The following is a 25,013-nucleotide window of genomic DNA, read 5'->3' as shown; positions in this document are numbered from 1 at the left end:
TAAAAAAGAAGCTGATTTTGATGTATGAAACTCATTTTGAAAAAAAATTATTTAAAAATTATCCAAAATTATTACAAAATCTCTAAAAATAAGGTGTTGCCTAAATCTGTTTCAGAATTGACACTATTCATGGAGACTGAATGTTTCAGGCAATGAGGAATGAATGTGGGGTTCCTCCTAGGTCCTTCCTCAGCCCTGTCTGGACATTTAACACAACTGGAGAGATTGTCTGTCTGTGAGAATTCAGAGCAGCTAAACATGGACATGTTCTGAAGACCAGTATTTCCTCCTACATGAAAGAAGAAACGTTGCCAGAAGCAACACAGTAAAACTTATTAATGGAGCTTCCATTTACTGAGCCTACCATCTATTCAGGGGACTGCACTTCATAGATATCAGTCTATTGTTTTTCACTGTAGATCTGTGAAGAGGCTGCAGGAACTGATGCCTACCAAGGTTGAACAATCTACCGGAGTTCCCAAGCCAGGAAGTGAGTGAATTCGAAATCAAAACCCAAACCATCTAGTCCCCATGCCATGTGGGTATCATGCTATGTATCACTACCTCACACGATGGAGGAAGTGGTACTGCACAGCACAGGGAGAGATCCAGGGCTCAGCATCTAGTCCAGCTTCAATATGTTAGGATGCTCCTGACTTTGCTTGTTAGCCGCCTGGGTACTGATTTCTCAGAAAGATAACGTTATTGAGCAACATTCTCTTTTTAAAAAATGTGTTGAAATCTGTTAACTCTCTTGCCTTTATCTTTGGTGCTACACAGGTCAAATTCTAATCACTGTTCTGTGAAACATTTTTCAATATATGCAGTTAGTCATGTCTTACTTAACTATTCTTTCTTCCATGCCAAATATCCTTTGGCCAGCCGTCATAACATTTTTACATAAATGTAAGCCTATCTTCCTTCAGTGGCTCTCCTGGGTCCAACACCAGTTTTTCAATGTTCTTCTGAACACACATTTCCAAATAGGGAAAACTCAGTGAAAGGATTAGATGTGGAGGGGTTAAGTAATATGGTATGAGATTTCATGATCTGCTCAGCGTCTTACACATCGTAAACTCATCAACTTTTTTTCATATCCATCATTTTGAAAGCTGGCGTCCTCAATCCTACTTCTGTAAGTGAAATGTCCCCCAAATTTCAGTGTACACATCTAGGAAATCGTAGTAGCTTGTTAGCATTGCTGTTAAATCGTTTCTTGCCCATTAAAAATATGCAAGGAGAAGATGTGCAACTGGAAGAAAGGTGGCCACAGGTTTGGAACCCATGGTTTAGAAGAACTTCTGCCCTAAGAGGAAGGCAGTTTTCTTGATGACAAAACCAAAAACCATAGACTGCAAAACACAATCATTTACTGGGCCCTCTCTGTCCTCTGAGTGGAAGCAGCATAAGCAACCAGAGATATTAGTAAAGCAAAGGCTGCTCTGCCTGTCAACTCTGCTCATGGTTCAGGCACCACCTGGAGTACAGAATGGGAAGCTGACTTAGTACAGCATGGGAAATATTCTCTGATGTGGCCACAGTGGCTGCCCAGCCATTAAATACTCACCTTCTATTAGGCATAATAGAATTCTACTAGGCATAATAGAATTGGCCAGTGATGAGGGAGGAGAAGAGAGAGTGTGGTACATCAGTCCTTGGAAGTATATTTGACCCAAAAATGAAAGTAATGTAAGCGTCGTGCCATTTACAAAATAACCAATGAGTAGAGTGGATTTTCATGAACAGTTCCCCACCACTCGCTGATGTTGATTCTCCAGCATAGTCAACGACCCAGTATTTAGAGATGCAGGTGAAGTGCCTCGCATTAGTTCAGCAGAAAGCAAAAAAAAGATATTTTAGAGCTATCAATCAAGATTACAGGACGTATTTTTAAAGAATACAGGCAGTGTGTGGGGACCTGTGGAAGACAGGAGATAAAGTGGGTGCAAGACTCTGTGCTGTCGAAAATGACCAAAAGGCCAAGGGCAGTGCAAGAGAGTCGCAGCTGATTCAGGAGAGCTATTGCCTGAGTAAGGGCAGAGGAGGTGGCCACACCGGCAGGCGGGGCGAGAGAAAGCCAGGCACGCACATTTGTTTCTCCAGAGGCCATGGGTCCTGAGGGGTTGTCACCTGGACCTATAAGCCATTGCTGAACTCACCCACGTTTTTGCACTTACACTCACTCCATCCCAGTGTGCGCCCCATGGTGCTGTTCCCTCTGGCCACAGCAGGCTGCCAGTCTGAGGCCAATTCTATGCTGAGCTCATCAAGTTGACACTTAGCTCATGAATCAGTTGTTTTCTCCATTTAATTCTGACACTAGTGGTACTTCTCCCCATCGGTTTTGCTGTTGATATGTAGTCTCTCACACCGATGCTCTTCAGGATTCAGGTTGCAGGAAAGTTATGTCATATTAATAGTTCTTCTCTCAGTCATACCAACATGGACGGCATTCACTTATTAACCACCTCCTACGCCTCTGCCTCTGTCCCAGGTATTTTAAACCATATTATTATGTTACCCATAATCCTTGGAACAGATTTGCAAGGTAGGGATTAGCCGCTGCATTTGTGTAGATAAGAAATTGAAGCGCGGTTAATCCAAATGTCCATTAACTGGTGAATGGATAAGCACAGTGGGACACAATGGGGCGCCACTGAGCAGTGGAAAGGCGGGAAGTACTGACAGACACAACCTGGATGAATCCAAACACGTTACACTTGGTGAAAGGAGCCGGCGCAGAGGATCCAACCTTGTGTGATTCCATTTCTACAAAATGGCCAAAAAAGGCATTGCAGGTGGGAAGCAGATGAGTGGTTGCTGGGGCTGGGGTGGGGCTGGAGTGACTGCTAAGGGGTATGTGAGTGCTTTCTGGGTGCTGGAAATAATCTAAGACGGAACTGTGAAGAAGGTAGCACAACTCTATATTTACGAAAACATTACTGAACTGTGCACTTCAAGTGGTGAAGAGTAGTTATGTAAATCATACCTCAATAAAGCATTTAGAAAATAGAACAAAGCTGAAGCCCTGGAGGGTGACCAGGACACGGTGAGCCCAGGGCTGGCGGGCATCTACTCCAGCCACTCCCTCCACACCGTGGTGGTTCCTTGGTGCCCAGGGCGTTGTGCTCTTGTCATTCAGAGATTGTACCCTAGGAAAAGACTCAGCCTAACAATGCAGCACAAAGACTCAGAAGGCTGACTAAAGGGCTAGATTCCTTATGAAAGAACACACAGGCAACTAAGAAAGCTGAGAGACTGCAGCCAGTGCCAGGAAGGCAGCATGTACCAAACTCGCTCCCCTTGACTTATGCAGAACATGGCAAGACTGGAAAAAAATCTTTCTTTCCTTTTCAGCAATGTCACTCTAAAGGCAGCTACTATTTGAGACCAGTAGTTTCCTGCCTCCTCCACACTGCCACTGCACGGCGCAACCTGAAATGGAAGGTCAGAGAGATTTTCACTTGTGGGTTCCCAGCTGTGGGCATACAACAGGAACTGAATGCATCTTCGCTGAAAACGGGACTGGTAGGTTGAGGGTTATCTATGGAGTTTGCCACCTTCTGCATATCCACCCATGATTCTCAGAACTCTTGTCTGTGAGAATCATCTCAGAAGATCTTCCTTCCCCGAATATTCTGCCTCAGCTGGTGTGGGTGGGGTGTGATAAAGGACATGTTTAGTAAGATTCATAAACTCAACACTGGGATACACCACACGGCTCACGAAGGCCTAGGTCCTGTCCACCCTGAGCTCTGTTTGTTGTGTTTGTTTTTCTCCTTGGCCCCACAATCAGGGAGCAGGACACGGCCTCTGCAGGAAAGCATGGTGTCGTGGGGTGTCCACCACATATCCAAAGGACTACTAGGACACAGTCTGACTTTATGTGGAGTTTGTTATCACTGACATTTCCTTATTCTCAAGCAAGTTGACCTTATATACCGAAATTTTCTGATGGCAATAGATAAATATCGAAAGGAATAGTGAGTGCAACAATCGTCCATTAAGTTCACTGACCCAGACAGAAGACATGGCCTTGTCATGGCTTTTGCACTGTAGGGCCTGAGGATGATAATTTATACTAATACTCACATTCTACATGACTTCCCTTACACATGGAACACCCCAGGCCATTACCTTAAACATCTGTTGCTGTGGCTACCAAATTTGACCATTTATAAATTCCAGCCCCAGTTGTACATATAGCTGCATATACTCTCATACATGTCAGAATCCCGTGGGGATTAGAAAATTATGACTGATCTTTCAGGATGCTAGCTCAAATTGTGTAATCATCAGATGATGTGGTAACTACAGTTCAGATGAGATTTGGGTGGGGACACAGCCAAACCACAGCAGGCAGTGAAGTTATTTATGCTTAGGTTGCCCAGTAAAATAATTTAGCAAAACAAAAGGTTTCCAAAATGAATTTTCTGAAATCGCTATATAGCAGTGTGTATGCGTGTCATTCATTAACAAGGATGGTTCCGGGCAAGTTACGTATTTTTCTCCACAAAATAAGTAAATAAAAAAATAAAATGCCCCAGCGCCTATTCTCTCAGCAATTTGCAGGTGAGACCCTCACCCTTTTTGGTCAGGCAGTGGTGGCTGTTACCACGAAGCTCCCTGAAGTCACCTTTCCATCAATTCTCCAGAAGCATTTTTGGCTTGGCCACATTAAATGGAAATACTGCTGTTGAAACTATTGCTGTTATGTTCACAACAAACACAGAATTCCAGATAGCTGTGAATCAAGCTGAACTAAGGAGACCATCCACTCTCTAGGATTTGAAATCTCTGTAGGCTTCTTTCAATTACTTTTTGATTTAAAAATGCTTTAAATGTATGTGTTTCCCTGTCTGTCTACCTTATTCTCTCTTCCTCTCCTTCTACCTTCCCTTCCCTTCCCTTCCCTTCCCTTCCCTTCCCTTCCCTTCCCCTCCCTTCCCTTCTCTTCCCTTCCCTTCCATTCCCTTCTCTCCCTCTCTCTCTATCTGTCTCTCTCGCTCTCCCTCTCTCTCTGTCTCTCTCTGGTCTTTCATCACCCAATCATATAATCATGGGAGCTGATAATCACCAGAGCTATGAAAGTTAAAGAAGCCCTCTGGAATTCTCTGTAGGAATCCTGACTTTCTCAGCAAGGTCATGCAGAATTGCAGAGCTGTTCCCTCTGCATGCACCAAAGTGATTAAAAGCACAGACTTTGTACATCTAAGTTCCTCTTTTCCCGCCAATACCCAGTGTTGCCCAAACAATCAATTAGACTCCAAGGATGCTCATGGGAACGTTCCTGGGAGGAGATACGGATGCCTGGTCGAATGTTCAGCCTTTACACTGAGATCCCATAGCCACGGTGTGGCTTCCAGGCTCTCACCCTTGTTAGACGTCAGCTTTTGGCAGGTTAGATAATGGGTCTGATTGGCAGATTTCCCTTAAATAAAATAGGAATAAAAATGTTTTTCATAATGTTAATATAATTAAATGCAATAGTAGTTCCTGTAATGAATCTACCTTAAAAAATTTTTAAATGCCTGGCATATAGTAGGTGCTTTTTTCAATATCAATTATTTTCACTACTTATAATGAGTACATTTTCAGATGTTATTGGAAACTATTCAAATTATATCACTGAAACATGCTTTACCATGCATATGTCTATGGTAATAAAGCAGAATTCACCATAGGCTTGCTCCATAACCACCAAACATGGAAATTAGATTACAAGTATGCCTTGGTACTGGGGTACACCAAAGATGAGAAAACGTTTTTCTCCCAAGCTCTGGTTTGGGAGTTGGAGAAAAGGGATATGTACGTTGAAAAAGAACAGTGAGATAAATAATGCCCTTTGCATAAAACTTTCACAGTCCCAATCCCCTGCCCCAGCCATTGTCTAGTTACAGGAAGCAGAAGAAACATTTGTGAAGACCCATATAACTGAAGCAGGTCAAAGCCTAAGAATGTGTCTGCTCTTCTTATGCTAGAAAATATATTATTGAGTGTGACAGAAGCTACTCTTCTAGGTAAGGGCTGTGAATGTGGGCTACAAGAATGGTATTAATGTGAAGAGAAAAATAGTGGAAAGGACGTGTGAATGGAAGGTGAATTAAGACATTATGGAAATTTGGAAATTTAGCTCATCACAAAAGAAATTATCCACTAGCATCCAACTTCACACGGCGGCAACAGCAACCAGACTCTTCTGACACGTCTATGTATTTATTGATACTTTGCCCAACATGATAATTAACTGTCCATGATACTTATGGACTCTACAGTTTCACCCATATGTGCACTGGATCTAGGACAGCTGTGTGATGCCTCCTTATCCCATGACAGAGCCTGGAGTCAGCCACATCATTGACAAAGGGTGGATGAACTGCTGAAACTGGAGAAAGAAGTTGATTGTCATTGACTTTGAAACCGAGATCAAACAAAAATGACCTCTTGAAAGTCTCCAACTCTAATCCATTTTAGAGTGCAGAAGATGAAGGTGAAATCTAAACTGTGAATAATTGCCAAATAAGAGGATTAATCTGCAAACTGTACAATGGAATGTGATACAATGTCAAAATGTAATTAATATGCTTGGCCTTCAGGTTGGATATGTCTGTTGGATAGAACAGATAACTCTTGATTTTATCATAGTATAGTAAATGCCATGTGCATACAAAAATATAGATAATAAACTACTATATATATAACTGAAAGCTGACACTCATTAATGTGATAACTAAGGTATGGGCTTTTAAGATATTTTTACATTTAAATTGCAATCTGTGAGATTAGCAAATTATTCCAAGATAGTTAACACTTTAAGACATATGTGCCCAAATCTATCGAACACTGTGTTTTTTATATACATATAAAGGCACAGAGCTCCCAGGGCACTTGTCCCCTCTGGTGGGTCTAAAAGCTGGGTTTGCCAATTCTCAGCCAATGGTGCACACAGGTAACTTAGGCCTGAGGTCAAGTAAAGCTGTTTTTTGTTTTTTTTTTCTTTTTGGTATATTTTTAAGTTTGTAAAGTTTAAAGTCAAGGTAAGGAGCACTTTCACTAGTTTAAGTAAATGGAAACTTGTGCATGACCCAGTCAGTACTGGAGAAACAAAATTCAGAGGAAATTATTGATCCCTCTTGCACCTACCACAGCCTGGGGCTGCAGTTGCAGGTATTTCGAGACTTTAGACTCAGGTCTATTTCAAATCTGTGGGCATAGACAATTCTTCTGCATTTGTATAAACCAAGTAGCTCTGGTTCTTTGTCTAGTAGAGGAGGTATTGCTCTAACTTTTCATGGGGTAATCACAGAAAACTTCAAACTGCTGGGAGTCAGCGGGCTTTAACTAGACGGCATGAGCCCACAACTATTTCCCGATGGACAATATATTGAGCTACTGAAGACAGAATGATCACGATGGACATTAGATCCAAGAAAGTTTTAAAGTAGTAAACATATAATTATGTTACATGTCAAAGCCACACTAGAAATTCACAACAATGGTGCTGAATGGTGAAAATAAGGCTAAGTTAAATTTGGGCCTTCTTAAGGAACAGATAATGACTTTTGCTTTCACATATGGTCTGCCTATTCTGCATAGCCCTTTATTCTTAAACATTCAATACTTACTCACCCAAGTCTTCTACACATACTTGTACATTTCAGCTAGAGATGTGCCATAAAAGATCCTAGCTTCTTTTTGGCTTATGATCTGCAATCTATCATTCTTTATTTATTACCTAATGATAACCTGCAAAGGGAACAGTAAAAACTCCCCCATCTTCAGTTAGGTAATCTCTGCAAATAAAAACAAGGTTTATGGCTCCTTTGACTGCTGCAGGGGGAATACAAGTCAAAATGCTGGTTATGCTGGGCACTTCCCTTGTTTATGATAACTTGTTAAGCACAAGTGATCTCCCAGGTGTTGAGAAGAGGCAACTTTCTTCCAAAACGTGGCTCTAAACATTGCAGAAAACTCTCACATTTTAAATAGCTTGCTCAAATGATTTGTCTTTTTATCATCCTAATTGCTTTCATAAGTCACTCTGAAGGTTCTAATGTAATAAATAATATTCTAATGTAATGTAATAAAACACATTCTAATCCTATTCCCATCCCATCTGTGGGACTTCTCTGAAGGTCAGTATAACTTCACCTCTTGGTTCCTTAACTCTGTTTGAACTGGCTTGCATTACAAAATGTGCACTGATTTTCTGATTAGACTTTATTTGTTTTACACAGTTCAATAACGAGTGGTGGGGGTGGGGGGCGCTGAGGAGAACAAATACTTGTTCAGTTCTTACTTTTTGCCAAGTCCTGTATTAAGGGCTTTCATATGTTCTTACTCAAAACTCACTCCGCCCTAGGAGGCCACAGTGTTAATTGTGAATTAAGAAAGCTGAAGCCCAGGGTAGTGAGCTAGCTGGCTAGTAAGATAAACCACACTTGACCAAGACCTGTCTGACTCCAAAAGCCATGTTTTTCATCATATTTTCCATTTACTTAAGAAGCATTTTTATTCTGCTTCTCGTTTGAATGTTTGTGTAAGGCAATATCTTTCTTTGCATGTAGAGTTCATGTTTTCCTGCTGATTTATTTTGCAGAATGACTTCCACAGTCCTTCAATTGTAGGTTCTCTGAAGTGCTTGTTGACTCACTTGGTTCTGGATTTTGATAAAAGACATCAATTATTATCTGGTTTATCTTAACTAACCAAATAAGGTAAATGTTGAGCATGTTTCTGATGTCACGAGAAGTGCCAGCTTTTCATCTTTGAGTGTCAGTATAGACAGTCACTGCCTCACTTCTTGTGGAGGACGCAGGGTGGTGAAAGTGCCTGTTCACAAGAATCTTAATACACAACAGGCAATCTCTCCTTGGGGTAAGCTTGGTAATTACATAAGACATGCCTAAGAGACTGAAGCACAGAAATTAGGATGTCTCTATGCTTAAGCAGTAGATACAAAAGGCTAAGAGCTGGACAAATGCCACTTCGCTGCTTGACTTGTACTTCACATAAATTACATCATATCATGTTACTCAAAGTGTATTGCAACATTTATTATTTAGATTTGTTTAGAGATTTTCTTTATCTGTAACTAGAGAAATGACTCACATGGTTAGGACTGAAAAAGTGCTCACCTCCCATTGGCCTTTCCTGAGATCATCCACATGTGAACAGCACTTGCCCCATTTGCTTCCTTGCTTTTGAGATATACTCCTAGGGCCTCAGAGACACTCCTTAGATCTGCATGATGGCTGATTGGGGAATGCATGCTTCCCAAATGCAACTTAGGGCCAGTTTTAGATTGGGTCTTTTGCAGTCAATGCACTCCCTCTGTAGATACAGTGACTCTCTCCAGCACAGATACAACTAGCATCTTTCTTCCATCCATTTACCCATCCATCAACTTATTTACCGAACCACGCACCCATCTTCTCGCCCATCCATCCAGTTCCTTTCATGGGCTGGGAACACTGCCAGGCAGTGGTGGTACTGTAGGAATCGTAACAATCACGGAGCTGCCCTTAAAATGCTCTTTGTCTATTGAGAGGAAGGGGTCAATGCTGAAGTAGTACCTCAAATAAGAATTTAATTGAGATAAGTCTTCTTAAAGAGAAAAATAAGGTGTGGTATGGATGCATAAGAAGGAAGGCTGCCCTGGCTTGGAGCAACAGTGAAACAGTGTGATATTACTTATGGGAGTGACTTTTCAACTGAGACCTAAACAGCTAAGTGACATTTAACCAGAAGGAATGGGACGGTAATTGTTTTACAGGCCGAGGCAACAGCATCCGCTAAAACCCTGACGGGATGGGGAGTTTCTTTATTTTGGAACTGACGAAAAGTTGGTGCAGCCCCCTTGCCCGCTTTTGCTGGAAGTTCCGCAGGGCACAGCTTGAAGTGCCGTCTGTGGAGGAAGGCTCAATCAAAAATAACATTCTTTGAAAAAGTTCTCAACAACTGTGGACATAAAGAGGGGTTTACCACATTGAAGGAAAAGCTCTTGCTTTTTTTCACCTAAGAAGAAAAGACTCATACAAATTTAAATTATGATAAAAGAAGAAAAGGATCCTGGGATTATTGAGACAATTACTTTTCACAGATTTTGGATACTAAAAGAAATCACCAACTGCTTAAGCCACATTTCACTTGACATGTTTTGCATCCAATTTCTAATGTATTAAGGGATGTACAAATAACTTTATTCAGTGACAGAAAATTAGAGCCACCAGATACATCATGTCACTACTACTGAAGCTTCCTATTATTTTAAGACCATTTTTAAACTAAAGGCAACCAACCATTTAATCATATGTATAAAGCTAGGGAGTGATCAGCATATGATTTTTAAAAATATTTTATCCCAGTGAGACTTATTTTTGCTTCAAAACTGCTAAGATTTTACATAATGCCAGTACATGCCTTATTTGGTATTTCCATTTGTTATTGATTAAATATGAAGAAAAAATAGAAATTCAACCTATTTTTAGGTAGATATTTTTTCAAATAAATTGTTTTAATTAGTTTCTATATATTTCTGTGAAATTATAGGAAAGAAGATACAAACTTAGCACTGATTTTGCTACCAATTTATAATGCTGATTTACTTGATTTTAAACACATGCTGTTTTTCCTATAAAAAAAAAAAGCTAAACTCTTAAGTAGTGAAAAATACATTCAACAAATGACAAATGATGGATGTTGTTACTTTGAAAGGAATCAAAGTCAGTAAAAATGATCCATGCCTGGAATCACTGGGGATGGAAGATCAGCAGGAGAGCAAGTGCAACTAGGAGTTTCTGATTCATTGCTGCAGCTCATGGCACTTGAGTGTTGGTAGGGAATTACTGAGAACAGCTGTTGTCCACAATCACGAAGGACAGGACTCCATTGAGTGTGTAAATTCCCTTTGATACAGAGTCTGGCCTCAGGCCTCCAGATGATGATACCCTAACTTCTTCTTCAGGAGTGATTTAGAGTAGCCAAACTCAGACTGAAAATAGACACACACACAAGCCCCTGAGTGCTAATTTATACCTGAATGAGTCATGAGATACAATTCCCAAGCCTACTGAGGAAACTGTTCCTTCTCCCTCCTGGCAAGCTACACAAGAGGCTTAATTTTAATCAAAGCAATAAAAGAGGTCAAGTGCAGCCTACCATGGGGGAGGAATGTCTGGACACATTGTGCCTGATAGTTTCAGCTCCATACAAGAATCAGCCTGTCACAAGGCCTAGCAAGGTCTAGTTAGTGAGCCAGCCCATTCTTTTCCCTATGTAAGGCTGGAATATTCCTACTTCAGTTTTTGGGGTCTCTTTTCCCCCATCCAAACCGGTGGTTGTGCAGATGATTTTTTGTAAGGCAACAGAAGTCTTGTTCCTCCACTGTAAAAATCATTCATTATTTGAAGACATTCTTATTGAGGGCTTTACTATATGCCAGGCACTACTGAAAGTGTTGGGGATAAAGAAAGAAAAAGTCAAACATCCCTGGTATTTATTCTCTCAATATTTAGGGTAGTAGGCATCTTGATTATACAAAGAAATCACCTCTCAACTCAAAGCTTTCCCCTTAAACTCTGTTTCCTGATGTGAACCTGAAACTATACAAATCCCATTTCTGTTTTGCCACCTGCTCCCTATTCATATCTACCAATAGCCCACACAATGGGGACAGTCTAAGGAAGGTGGAAGAACTGGCTCTTTCCTGTCTAGCCCCTGCGGACAGTCTACCCCTCACTTCCTGTCTGTTCCTTGTGGACTTCCTGTCTGTCCCAGTGGGCTTCCTGTCAAGCCCCAGTGGACTTCCTATCTGCCTCCTCACTTTCTGTCTGTTCCCTTTGGGCCTCCTATCCGTCCCAGTGGGTTTCCTGTCTAACCCCTGTGGACTTCTGTTGGCTCCCTCACTTTCTGCCTGTCCCCCATAGACTTTTGTCAGCTCCTGTGGACTTTCTGTCTGCTCCCTCACTTCCTCTTTGTCCCAGGGGTGGACTTCCTCTTTGTCACCACTGGGCTTCCTCTCTGTCTCTGGTAGGCTTCCTGCCTCCTGTTCCTGTCATTCTGACTTCACCTTTGCAGTGGCAGATCATTCTAGTTGCAGCTGCTGATTCCGGTTTGTAGCTTACTTAAAGAACAAGCTACAGTGTTTTCCCTCAGAGTCCTAGCACCAGCCAGCTCCTACTACTAAGGGATTTGAGGCCCAGCTCCAAATTTCTGAATTTTGAAAATCCTAAACTCTCCCCTTAGTTTCCGCAGCCCCAGGGGCAGTATATGCTTCTTGTAGTTGTTGTCTAGGGTGCTTTGATATTCTCTGTTTATTTTTTCAGTTCTCAAGTGCCTACTTAATACATTGTATTAATTCTCTCTCTTCAAATAATTTGTGTGGTTTCTGTCTCCTGACTGGACTGTGATTGATACAGTTAATGATAAATGCCAAACAGAAAAATAAAATAGGAGTAGGAAGTGAGAAACAGGGATAGGAATGAAACAGGGACTGGATGAGTTTAGATGGGTGGGCCAAGGAAGTCCTTAACAGACTTCCTATCTGTTCCTTGTGCACTTCCTGTCTGTCCCAGTGGGCTTCCTCTATAGCACCAGTAGACTTCTTTCTTAAAAGGTAACATTTAAGGAGGAAATAAAGGTCACAAGCATGTTAAGCAGATACAATCAGACTGCTCTCGTTAAACCTCAGGCAAAGCAAGATCCTGACTTCAAGAGGTTGGTTTCATTTGGACTCTTTTACTCTCTTTGTACTGGACTTTTGCTTGAGCAAGCACTCTCTTTAAAAGTAGATTTCAGACATGCTGTCATTTAGACAGTCCCAGGCCTGTATCATCCCCGAGAGTCTGGCCACAGGGTTCATCTTCTGTTACACCCAGGGAATCAAGTTTCAGGTCTGAGCATTACTAAGAAGTCATCTCTTAATTGCAAACTCTCCTTTTAAACTCTGCTTTGTGAGGCTGAGGTTGGGACTCTACAAATCCCATTTCTGCTCTGCCACCTGATCCCTATTTCATGATGAAGAAGTAATATCATCAAGTGATTCTTGGTGAAAACATTGCTGGACAGAGAATCTGAAGACATACCATAGACGTGTCTGACTCCATATGACTTTGTAATATTGACCAACTGACTCCAGTCCACTTGGATCTCAGTTTCATCACTTCAAAAATGAGAGAAGTGGAACAAAACCATAGATTTTATAGCTAAAATTCTCTAGTCATCTAATTTTTGTTTACAACTAACAGTAAATTAATAGAACAATCTGTTATCACTTCAAAGATGAAAGATTACCTTACAAAATATTATTTGATCTAATGAAATATATTCATTTCTGTTAATTTCAAAATTGCACTATTATATTTGTTCTTACATAATTAGCAGAAAAGTAAGAAGAAATTATCTACATTTTCGATTAGTTCTTCACAACCACCTTAAATTTCCTAGTCACCACTGGCTTTGGCCATTCTTTATCCAAACACCTAGCATTTACTACATCTGTCTCACATGCCTCCCAAGACTGACATTTTTATCTGTTTATGTCATCAGCAGTCTTCTCAGATAGTGACACCTTTCTTTCAAAACTTATAGTATCTCTTCTGATCATTCCCCATGTGGGTTCTTCCTTTCTATTCCTATTTTATTACCCTGGCTCAAGAACATTTGTTAAAGTCAGTTGAAAATCTGGCAGCATTTCAGACAGTTGCCTAAGATTTATTGAGTGTTTTAGAAAAATCTCTCAGTGACTAGCACTTCCAGGGAATCCCTGGAGTTTGTGGGTAGAAATAAAACCCAGTACAATTCAAACCAGGGCCCTGAGTAAGTTTCAAATCAAGTGAGAGTATAGACAGAACTGAGAATTACAAGATTTACAAGTTTTCCAACATTTTTGAAAACAATAATTGGACTTTAGGAAAAATGATACCTATCCTATGCATTAATGCCTTGACAAACATCATGTTTTATGCAAGAGGAATTAAATTTCATGCAGATTTTATGCCAATGGCAGTCGACAGATTATATTAATTTTTTCCTAATCCAAGTACAGAGCTTTCAGAAAATCCTAAGAAAAATCTATTCCCATCATATGCAACAGAAAACATTTTTAAACAAACCTCACTTAAAAATATTGACTAATGGAGTTTCTAAAAATAGTTTTGTTTAAAGCCCTAGTGATTGAACCATTTGTTAATAAAGTATACACTTCAAAAGAAAATTTATAGTGTTTGACATTAGTCATAGCAAGAAATCAGATGAAGTGGATTATAAAACTAATTTTGCTTTTATTAATACCCAAAAATGGAGGTTGAGAAGATAAAGAATTTCTGTTTGTAAATTGGAAATACAATCACTCATTACAAGAAAAAAATGAATTTAGGTTAATGTTTAACAAGAACTTTGGGATACAAAGATGAATAATAAAGGACCCTTGAAGAGTTCATAGTCTGGTATTTAAAAAACTGTAAATAAACAATTATGGAATAAAGTACACCTATGTGCTTTAATATTTATACACTGCACATTTAACATTACACACTGCAAATGTGGTCACTAAGCTCAAACAGCATTAGATGCTGAGGAAGATGGCGCTGAAGTGGAAACCAATGAGAAAGTCATTACCCCTTAGAGAAAGTTCAGATGATACAATGCAAATTCATGCGCATGAGCTCACAGGTCCCTGTAAGCCAGCAACAGCTCCATGATTAAGGGAAGTGAAATAGTACTGTGGTTTCAAGTGCTCGTTCTGGATTCCCGTGTTTTGCAGAATTAGCTTTGGGATCATCGGTAACATGGGGATAATAAAGTGGTCTTGTATTATAATCTGTAAAATATGTTACTAAGAGTGTCTATTGATGACACACTTCCAGAATGGCAATTTGAGGAGCATGGTGGGATTTCACCCCAGTGAAAGAACTACTTACTTGCTGAAAATTACACACACGCATGCACACATAGGCATCAACCATTTAAAGTCCTTGGAAATTATCTTAAGGGCATAAAATATGCAGAAACAATTATTGAAAAACATTTCAACAAACCTTGAACAGAACAGTGAAATTTGGTAGCATTTGAGCCATGGTCTGCTCAAGTCTTTAGCTTGGCCCCAGCTCAACGCGACAGAAGTTCTTCTCCAGGCATATGTAGCCAAGAAGATAAAGAATCCCTACTTCTTTACCCCCAACAATGTCTATTCTGGGACTCCATTTGCACCACAGGGGAGGCAAGCCACTTGCATCTGAAATTCCTTCAGTTCCCTATTGCAGAAGCTCTACTCCAGGCAGGCATGGCCATGAGAACTTGATTCTCTTCTGCCAAGCAGCCCTTACACATAGAATGGGCACTGCCCTCCAGGCCTGTCAGGCCAACAGCAAGGAAACCCTGAACACCTCCACTGCATTTCTGTTGCAGGTTAAAGTTTCAAGACAGGAAGCAAAACCAGGGAAGACAAGGGGTTACCATCCCAACAGCTCCACTCATAGAGTATGGGTGTCACAGTGGGAGAAGCAAGCCACTCTACCACTCCCATTTGCAATTCAGTGTCTTGGAGGTTTTGCCCAAGGGAAGAGACAGGCTGCATGAACAAGGAGCTTGCCTCCAGGTTCTGAAATTATTTGGAACAGAATGTAGGAACTTCATGCCTAAGGGCATTTTCAAAAATAATAAAGATTTTGGTTGTGAGTAATTAACAAGAACCATTTATGACAGCAAGGATGACCCTGGAAGACAATGTACTAAGTGAAATAAGCCAGAGACAGAAAGACAAATACTGTATGGTCTCACTTATATGTGGAATCTAAAAAAGAAGTTGAATACATAGAAGTAATGAGTAGAGTATTGATTAGAATACTCCTTCCCAGTGGCAGAAAGGAGGAAAAAATGGGGAGAAGTAGGTCAAAGAATACAAACTTACAGTTATATAGGATGAATAAGTCTAAAGACCTAACATACAGCATGAGGATTATACTTAATAATACTGTATTGTATACTGAAAATTTGATCAAAGAGTAGATTTTAGGTGCTGTTAACTAACACACACACACACACACACACACACAGGGAACTATGGAAAATAATGGATACATTTGCTTGGCTCTAGTAATGATCTCATTGTGTGTGGTGTGTGTATGTGTATGTGTATAAACATCATGTTTTCACCTTAAATATATATGATAAAAATACATTAAGAATAAAAATGGGCCAGGCACAGTGGCTCACACCTGTGGTTCTAACACTTTGGGAGGCTGAGGCGGGTGGATCACAAGGTCAGGAGTTCAAGACCAGCCTAGCCAACATGGTCAAACCCCGTTTCTACTAAAGATACAAAAAATTAGCTGGGCATGGTGGCGCACACCTGTAATCCCAGCTACTCAGGAGGCTGAGGCAGGAGAATCACCTGAACCCAAGAGGCAGAGGTTTCAGTGAGCTGCGATCGTGCCATTGCACTCCAGCCTGGGCAACAGGGCGAGACTCCTTCTCAAAAAAACAAAATAAAATAAATAAAAATGAAAAAAGAAATAAAGGAAGCTATGATGGCAATGTCATACAGAGAATTTGAATGAAGATACATTTATAAAATAAATAAAAAATTTTGAAATTGAAAAGTACAATATACAAAATGTAGAATTCATGATGGGGCTTAATAATATATTTGAACTGCCAGGATAAAATCAATGAATTTGAAGATAAACAAAGAATACAGAAAAAAATGAATGAAGGAAAAATGAATGGAGCCTCAGGGAAATGTGGGGACATCATTAAACATATCAACATATGCATAATGGATACCAAAGTATACATGCTAACATATGTGTAATGCGATATGCATAATAAACCACAGTGAAATAAACAGTTGACTTTTCACCAGAAACAATGAAAGTCAGAAAGCAGTAGGATGACATATTGAAAGTGCTGAAAGTAGAACAACAAAAAAACATCAACCAATGCAGAACAATTCTACAGATGACTATGGACCAACTGAGTCCTCCCCATTTTCTTCCTTGCCATTGTCAAGAATGACTGCAAAATCATGGAATGCAAAAAAGCTGGAAATGCAACATCATGAGATAGGAGGAAATGGCAGAAACAACCTGGACTCTGTTGCAGTCCCTGCCTTGTAGTATGATGTGATGACTGAAATGTAGAACTTGTTGTGATGATTGAACTGCAGAACTTGTCCAGCGCATCATGTGCCCAGGTATAAAATCCAGGGTGGGCTGCTTTCCTGGGTGCCTCAGCCATGTTGCATGCACAGACAAGACTTCATCCACTCAGACAGCTGTACTGAGCCTTGTGTGCCAGGCTGTGATTATTCCTAGACTTTTGCTGTCCCTTGTTGCCCTACCTATCTCTAAGTAATAAACCCACTTCATGACCAAGCTCAGACAAGTTGCTAACCTCTACACAGTGAACCCTCTTCCAAAGCCAATACTCTCTACCCAGTAAATCAGAACCACAATGGATACTCCTTCATACTCACTGGGATGGCTCTTTAAAAACAGAGAACAATAACAAGGTTTGGCAAGAATGTGGAGAAATAGGAACCTTCAGACATTACTGGGGTAATATACAATGGTTCAACTAATATGAAAAACAGTTAGAAAATTCCTCAAAATGTTAAGTGTAGAGCTTCCATATGTCCCAGAAATTACACTCCTAGGTATTTACCCAAGAGAAATGAAAACACATATTCATACAAAATCCTGTACACAAATGTTCATAGCAGCATTATTCACAGTAGCCAAAAAAAGTAAAACAATAATGTCCATCAACTGATAAATAAATAAATAAAATATGTGGTATACTTTAGCAACAAAAAAGGATAAAGTACTGATATGTGCTGCAACATGGATGAATCTTGAACACATTACGCTAAGTGAAAGGAGTCAGTCACAAAGGTCACATAGTGTATGCTTCTATTTATAATCAACGGCCAGGTTAGGCAAACCTATACTGTCTAGGATGGGAACGGGGAGATTAGGGGAAGGAGAACTGACCATAAGAGGTTTATTTTTGAGGTGATGCAAATGTCTCCAATTAGACTCTAGTGATATTTGCACATTTCTGTGAATATACTAAAAACTACTGAATTATACAATTTAAAGGGTGAAACTCTATTAAATGAATAGAGCTAATTAACTCTTTAAGGAGTGAGTTTGAGTTACATCTCAATAAAGCTGTTTTTAAAATAGTACCTATTTCTTCGACTTATCTTCAAGCTAAGTGAGATAACCATTGTAAAGCTATTAGCAAAGTATAACATTCAATAAGTCATTATTGTTCTTTGTGCTATTGCCATGGTCATTATTGTCTCTTACTTATAACTAGCCCTCTAAGTCTATCCATTATTTAACCAAGTACTAGAAAGTACCTACTGAGTGACACACATTTATGTGCTTATGGTTGGTGACCACAAACAGATCTGTAACAACAATTTGGTAGAGACATAAATATAACAGGGATCCTTTTTTTCCAAAAATTATCCTTATTTAACTAAATGAGAAATATTTTAAGTCAAGATACTTGGTGGCAATACCAGGGTAAACTCTAGAAATAATTTTAGGGTTTACAGATCTCATTGAATATATTATACTTGGGTTTAATATGCAAATAGTAAGGTCTTAACATTTATAGGTGGTGTTAACAGGATGTGAGCTTGGCAGATGCCAGCAGTCTTCTCCAGGACTGTTTGTTACTCCTTCATTTATGGGCATCACGTTCTAACTTTACTATGGACTTGGTTTCTGGATAGTTTCCGAAATCCTATCCTGACACTCTCCACCTACCAGCAAGGCACACAGAGGCATCCTCCTCTGGGTTCTTCTGGCTCCCATGTCTGTCCCTGTTTCCTCCCCCTGTAGGGGACTTGCCTGTGTCCTGCTTCTGCCATTAGACAATAAACTTCTGAGGCCCAGGTCTGCTGGGCTGCAGCCTCACGCAATTCTCAAGGTCATTCTGTACTCAAATTATCATTGTGAACATGAGATTTAGTGTACTGTGTTTGTTTAGTTTTTCCTTTCTTCTTTGTGAATATTTATTTACTATAGATAGGATAACACCTCAATGATTCACTTTCATGCTATTCCTCAAACCAATCATTAGTGGACAACAGCAAAATCCTTCCAAATGTAGAGTCTGAGAATCAGGGTGAATAATTATATATCAGTTTGGAAATTGCATTGTCTTACAACTGTAAACCATTTTCTCCAATTAAATGACACAAGATACTATGTGAGAATTAAGCAATATATTTTTAAACCCAAAAGAAGTAATGTTCTTACCCTACAAATTAAATAGATAGAATGGAATATACAGCATTTCCTGCTAGAAGAGATCTTTTCAAAGTGATCGCCTCTGGGCTCTGCAAAGATGCCTAAATAAGAACAGGGCTCTTTCCAATGCCTTTGATTTGTCCTGTCTTATGACGAAAATCCTCAACCTCACACTCTTAAGTCTGGTTGAGGTCACATTTGTAGTGACCATCTATGGACAAAATATCAGTAAAGCTGGACTACAAGTATTTGGAAGATTAATGGAGAAGACATATAAATTTCTCTTCCAGCAGCTACAGTATCAGATACCACTGTTTATTACCCAGAGAAGCGTTTTTTTCTGTTATTTATAATTTCTTTATCTTTCATTATAATTATACACTTACTTTACTGTTAACTTTTCCTGTTAACTCTGATCAAGCTCAAAAAGCGTCACAAATCTCACGCTATTGCAAAGCACCTCGATTGAGGGAACAGACCCCAGGGCACAGCTCAGGGAGACCCAGGGGCCTCAGGAAGCTTGCATCCCTGCTGGGTTAGCAAGAAGTACCTCACCAATCTCCACAACCAAATCCAAAATTACCCAAGGGTAAAGGGCACAGCACACCTCGTTGCCACACAGATGGCTTCCATTTCTGGCTTAAGCCCTTGTGAAAGAAAACCAAGGAAGATGTATCTTCATTTTGTGCATTTCATGAAAAGTTCTAGTCCGTTAAGGAAGACTTATTTTTCTTGGGAGAGTGTGAAAGAAATCAGCCCCATTGTCTTCATGCTTAACAAGAGCGCCAAATAACCACCACCCTATCCCTAGCAACTCAACCCAAAAGCTTCTTATGAGTGAAAGAGCAATGAGATCAACTCATATCAAATTTCCCTAAAAAGCAGAATGTTAACATTTAAAAAATTTTTTTACAGGATTTAGCATTTACATATATTTAGTATTTTAAGGAATTGGTTATGAATTCAGCATCCAAAATTCACACACACAAAATCTTTATGAGATGTGGGGTCTGAATTCCCTCTCCTCAAAGAGGGAAGGAAATTTAAGCACACTGAAAGCTTTTTCTAGAAAAGCAATAAATGTCCCAGACCTGTTAGCCAAACCTTTAACATCCTCAAGACCTTGAACCTTGAACACATTTTCACTCTGCTGTCTAAGTCACACTTCGCTCCTCTGCACCTGAGTAATTCATTTGTTGCCAAGAATCTAAGAATCTCCTAAGATTTTTCTCCCTAATATATGAAAATATTTTAAGAAAAGTAAAAAGCAAGCCATTGAGATTTTGACTTGGGTAGGCCTGAGGGATGCAGGTAGACGCTTAGCTCAGCCAGATGCCCCCCTCTCTAGGGTCCCTGTAAATCGCAGCACCAGAAGCATCGAAGTGATGTACCATTCCAAACTCGATATGCAGGACATGGGGAATGCACCCTGGATTCATCAGTCCAGGAGGACCAGCAACGCCCTGCCATGGATGAATGCCCTAATGTGTAAGCAGATTATCGTCATCAGAATGATAGATGTACAGTATTCAAAGTCTTTCAAATATCTGTTCAAATAATCCTCATGGCCAATCTCTTGAATACTGTTGTTCTATTCCAAATGAAGACATTTCTCCAGTTTCTGTCAGCTAGAAGCTGTACGTTGGAGTAAAAACATCCCCTAAGAAGCTAAAGAATTCAGATTTGGCCAGAGGTTCTTATACACAATTTTCAAGCTGAAGTGCTCTTCCACAATAATTCTAGAACAGCAGCAGCAGGGTGGGTGTGCGCACTGTTTCCAAATAGGCCAGAGGAGGCACACAATGTTTTTTGGAAAGTTTTACTCGGCAATATTCCTCCTGCTTAATCTGCGCTGCAGTACAAGAAGAACATCTATGTGAACTCGAGGGAAAGTCCTGGTTACACTCTCCTTTCCACCATCACTAACCCCGCCTCCCTACCTGGGACTTGCGCTGTACTCACCAAGCCTTGGCAGGTTGAAAGGGCCACTGAGGAGTTTCTGTGGGATCGCAAAGAGCCTTGATAGAAACAGAAGTCTTCTGGCGGTAAAGTCTGCACAGACTTAGTGCCTGTCTTTCCCAACGTCTGCACAATAAAGCCGGGAGCCACCAGGCTGCTGGAAGTCCTCAAATCCATGTGGAAGTCATGCCTGGAGCCTTTCAGCCGAAGGTGAAGAGGCTCAACCCCTGACATGGTCACTGCTCTTCGCCGCCGCTGATGGTGCATGATTTCGTGGGACACGTAATCGCCCCTGTGGTCAACCTCATAGGCAGAGACCAGGTCATATTCTGAAATCAAAAGAGTGAGGAGAGGCTGAGTCATTTCAGGATTCCGAGAAGAATCAGGAAGTCTTAAGATATAATATTATTTTACCACATGATCTTTCCACGCAGTCAAAAATGACAAAGAAAAATGCAACACCTACCTATACTGAATTCAAAGTGTGGAATACGGAACATCACAGTTTCAATTAAAAAATGGTAACTAAAGGCCCCATAATGTGCTATTCCCAAGCCAGGAAATCCTACGACACTTAAAACGGAAAATATATTATTGATCAAATAAAACCAAAACCAAAATTTAGGATTGCATTTCATAAACTGTACTAGTAACTATCAAATATAATCATTTTATAGTTTTCAAACATTCCTTCAGTCACGTTATTTCTGTTTCTCACTGAGCTGATAAGAAATTTTATCTTGAAAACACCCAGAATTTTTCAAAAAGCAGTTAAAAATAAAAATATGATAGGCACACTTTTCTGCTAATTTTCTATAATGTTTATTCATGATATCATGGAACATAGAAGAGAAAAGGCAGGACGCACACACGGTCCAGGTCTGCCAAATGTTGACATTTGGAAATGGTCACATGTGCATTTGTTCCTGATAGAAACTGTTGGTAACCCTCCCATTGGCCTGGGTTCTTGGGACTTGATCAGGTTTCACATCGAGCCCTTCTGAAGACATGCACCACTTCCATCTTCCCACTGAAAGGTAGCGTATGCTGGTCTCAATCATATTCAAGGAAATTATTTCTTTTAAAAAAGTAAAGAAAACCCCAAGGAACTATCAAATTTCAGGAGACCCATGTAGGTCTGCAGGGCTGTAGTCAGAGGTGATCTTTCCAGGAATGCATTCGGTGTTCACTGGGTCACCACCTTCTCAGCAGAAAACAGAGGGACACCCTGAAGCTCCATCAGCATCCTGGGCAGTGGTCCTGGGCTGCTTTTCTGTAAATATCGTAGTTGTCTTCTCCAAGGAGGTTTCTCTCCTTCTCGAAAATGGTCATTGAGTTTTCATGGTTACAAGTAGGATTTGTTCTCTCATTACCACCATAACAATATCATCTCTGCTCTCCACAGTTCAGGGGGAGGTAGTTTCTGTCCTGGACAGGCCGGAACTTGGATGGGAGGAGAAGGAGTAGTGCCTGCCCTAGCCAGATGTTGCTGCGTGCCACCTTCTCAAATTAGACCTGGGCTTTTAGGTTATGTGAAGGTAACTTTATTAAAGTACTTTTTTGTTAATGATTTGTTAGCTTGTTTTACACCTATTACATACTTACGCATTGGTATGTGTGCCTCCAACTGTAGGCAAGCACTGGGCCTCCACATGTTAGGAGAGGGCCTGCGCCCTGTCCTGCATTTTTCTAATCACGAGAAAATAACAGCTCAGCATGATGCCAACCCTTTCTCCAAACTTATGCTGAGATGTCTTTGAAAAGGGTCAGAGTCAGACACCAGAGCAGATCTCTGTCTAGCGCAATGATGAGGAGGTCAGTCCTCAAAGACTCAAAAGTGCAGCTTCCTCTTACTATTTAAAACCCTGGTTCTAATGTTCTGTTTTTTTCCCCTTTATCACCAACATGTGCTGTTAGGAGACTCTTCTGTCAGGTGCTTCATAATCAGGGCCCTTCTATGCTTTGGCCTGAGTTGAACAGGTTTTTTGGAATAATAGGATAACATAAAATAGCATCCTGCACGAGGGGCATTTGGTTAGAAGTGAACAGTACTTGGTTAATCATATTTTTCTGGAAAAAGAAAGTTTTCCTTACAACTAAAACTCTTTGAATGCAGATGCTTGTCCACCTAATTCTGTCCCATCCTGACAGGAAATTGGGTGGTTACAGAGAAAGAGAGAGAGGTAGCAGCTAGTGGGAAGTCTGAAAGGCAGGGGTTTGGGCTTGAGAGAAGTGAAGGAGGCCAGGATGGATGGCAAGTCTGCACACAGCTATGGACAGGTACTCTGAGGGTAGCTGGCTGAGGGGCACAGCATGTTCTGGCAGACAACTTGACAACTAACCACTGAGATTTATAGGAAAGTCAGTAACTTGTGGTCTCATAGGTAAAATACACTGGAATTATTTAAAATTTCATTAGGAAAATGAGAAAGTCAAAAAATCTGGTGAAATTTATCCAATGATAGAAAAGGGAGAGCACAGCAGGAAGCAGCATGTCTGGCACAGGTATGTAGACTGCAATCTGGATTTGAGCCACTCACAAACACAAAAGTGAAACGTGCACACCTGTTTGCTTTGCATTTCCCCAAGCCACTCTCCCTGCAGTGAGACTTCTGCCTCTCTTATGCCTGGGTCTCTGGACAGAGGGGAAAGGCCAGCGTGATGCAGTGATGTTAACAGCTGTCATCCTGCCCTCTGAGCCACTCAGGGGCATGCTCCTCACCTCCCACCAGCTCCTACCACTGTAGCTGAAACAGGGGAAGGATGACAGAAAGCAGAATGGCTTGTTCCAGACAGTGGCAGGTCAGCACATTTTATTGTGTATAAAAAGGTGCTTACTCCTTAAAAAATCAAATTATTCTCAGATGAAATAAGCCATATTCTTACGACCTTTATTTTGGAGAGAGATAATACTTGTCCTTTATTGGGGGCTCATATAATATTTATCATACAAAATAAGTACTGATAAGCCACTTTTACATAAACACAATGCTGTGCTAATAAACATTCAACAACCCACTGTCTGGAGAAGAATGACCTGGATTTTGGCATTTGCCAGTTTCCCTGGTGTAAATCCTCCCCCCGTGGCTGATTTCAATGACTGCTGTGCCATCACTGAATACGCAGTGTGCAGAGACACGCAGCAGCCCCCACTGCGTAGGATTTCTGCCATACAGATGAAAAGAGGCCAGTGGTCTCAAGAGCCTAGATTATCATCAAATATAGTGAAATAATTATGAAATGATGAGCTTTGAGCATTGCAATGTTTTTAATATAATTAATTTCACTGTAAATTTATGTATTTTGATCATTTTCACAGGGATTGGTGTCTTTATTAATACAGTATTTTTTCCATAAATGGGAAAGACATTTGAAAGACTTCAAACACAATAATCTTGCAAGAAGAAAAGTTTGTCCTATCTAAAAACTCATATATACAAGTGGTAGGTTCATAACCTCAATGTTGAGGCAAACTGAACTCCAAGAAGTCCTGCAAGGCTCCCGTGAGCTCAATTCCAAAAGGCTGTGGGAGACAGCAAGAGCTCCACACCTCACTCACCCGACAGGAGCATCTCCCATAGGCTCCACCCGTCCCACTTTTTCCACAGTTGGCTGCTTATACGGCACCTGACTGCAACTTGCTCCAGACTCAAAGACTGAGCCTGTAACTGTCCAAGGGCAAAGGAATGTTCACGAGCACCCTAAGAGGATAGCAGGGAAGGAGAATCCGGAAAACAGAGAGAAGGGTGGGGCAGGTGGCAGGAGATGTATTGCCTTCTAAATAGA

The 25,013-nt window shown here is 40.6% G+C and overlaps 1 protein-coding gene across 1 annotated transcript in view; it reads right to left on the bottom strand.

The window, feature by feature from the left end:
• The window catches only part of ADAMTS16 (ADAM metallopeptidase with thrombospondin type 1 motif 16), a 186,833-nt gene that overhangs the window by 157,165 nt on the left and 4,655 nt on the right, over window positions 1-25,013 (bottom strand). Inside the window, exon 3 of the mRNA XM_033178754.1 lies at window positions 21,231-21,556. Within this exon, the coding sequence (XP_033034645.1) occupies window positions 21,231-21,556 (326 nt within the window). The remainder of the gene's footprint in view (window positions 1-21,230; window positions 21,557-25,013) is intronic.

The sequence above is a fragment of the Trachypithecus francoisi genome, unplaced genomic scaffold (genome assembly GCF_009764315.1).
Source record: "Trachypithecus francoisi isolate TF-2019V2 unplaced genomic scaffold, Tfra_2.0 Lachesis_group2, whole genome shotgun sequence".
In the NCBI taxonomy this organism is placed as follows: Eukaryota; Metazoa; Chordata; class Mammalia; order Primates; family Cercopithecidae; genus Trachypithecus; species Trachypithecus francoisi.
Note: the sequence above shows the minus strand (reverse complement) of the source record. Positions and strands in the feature narration are given on the sequence as shown.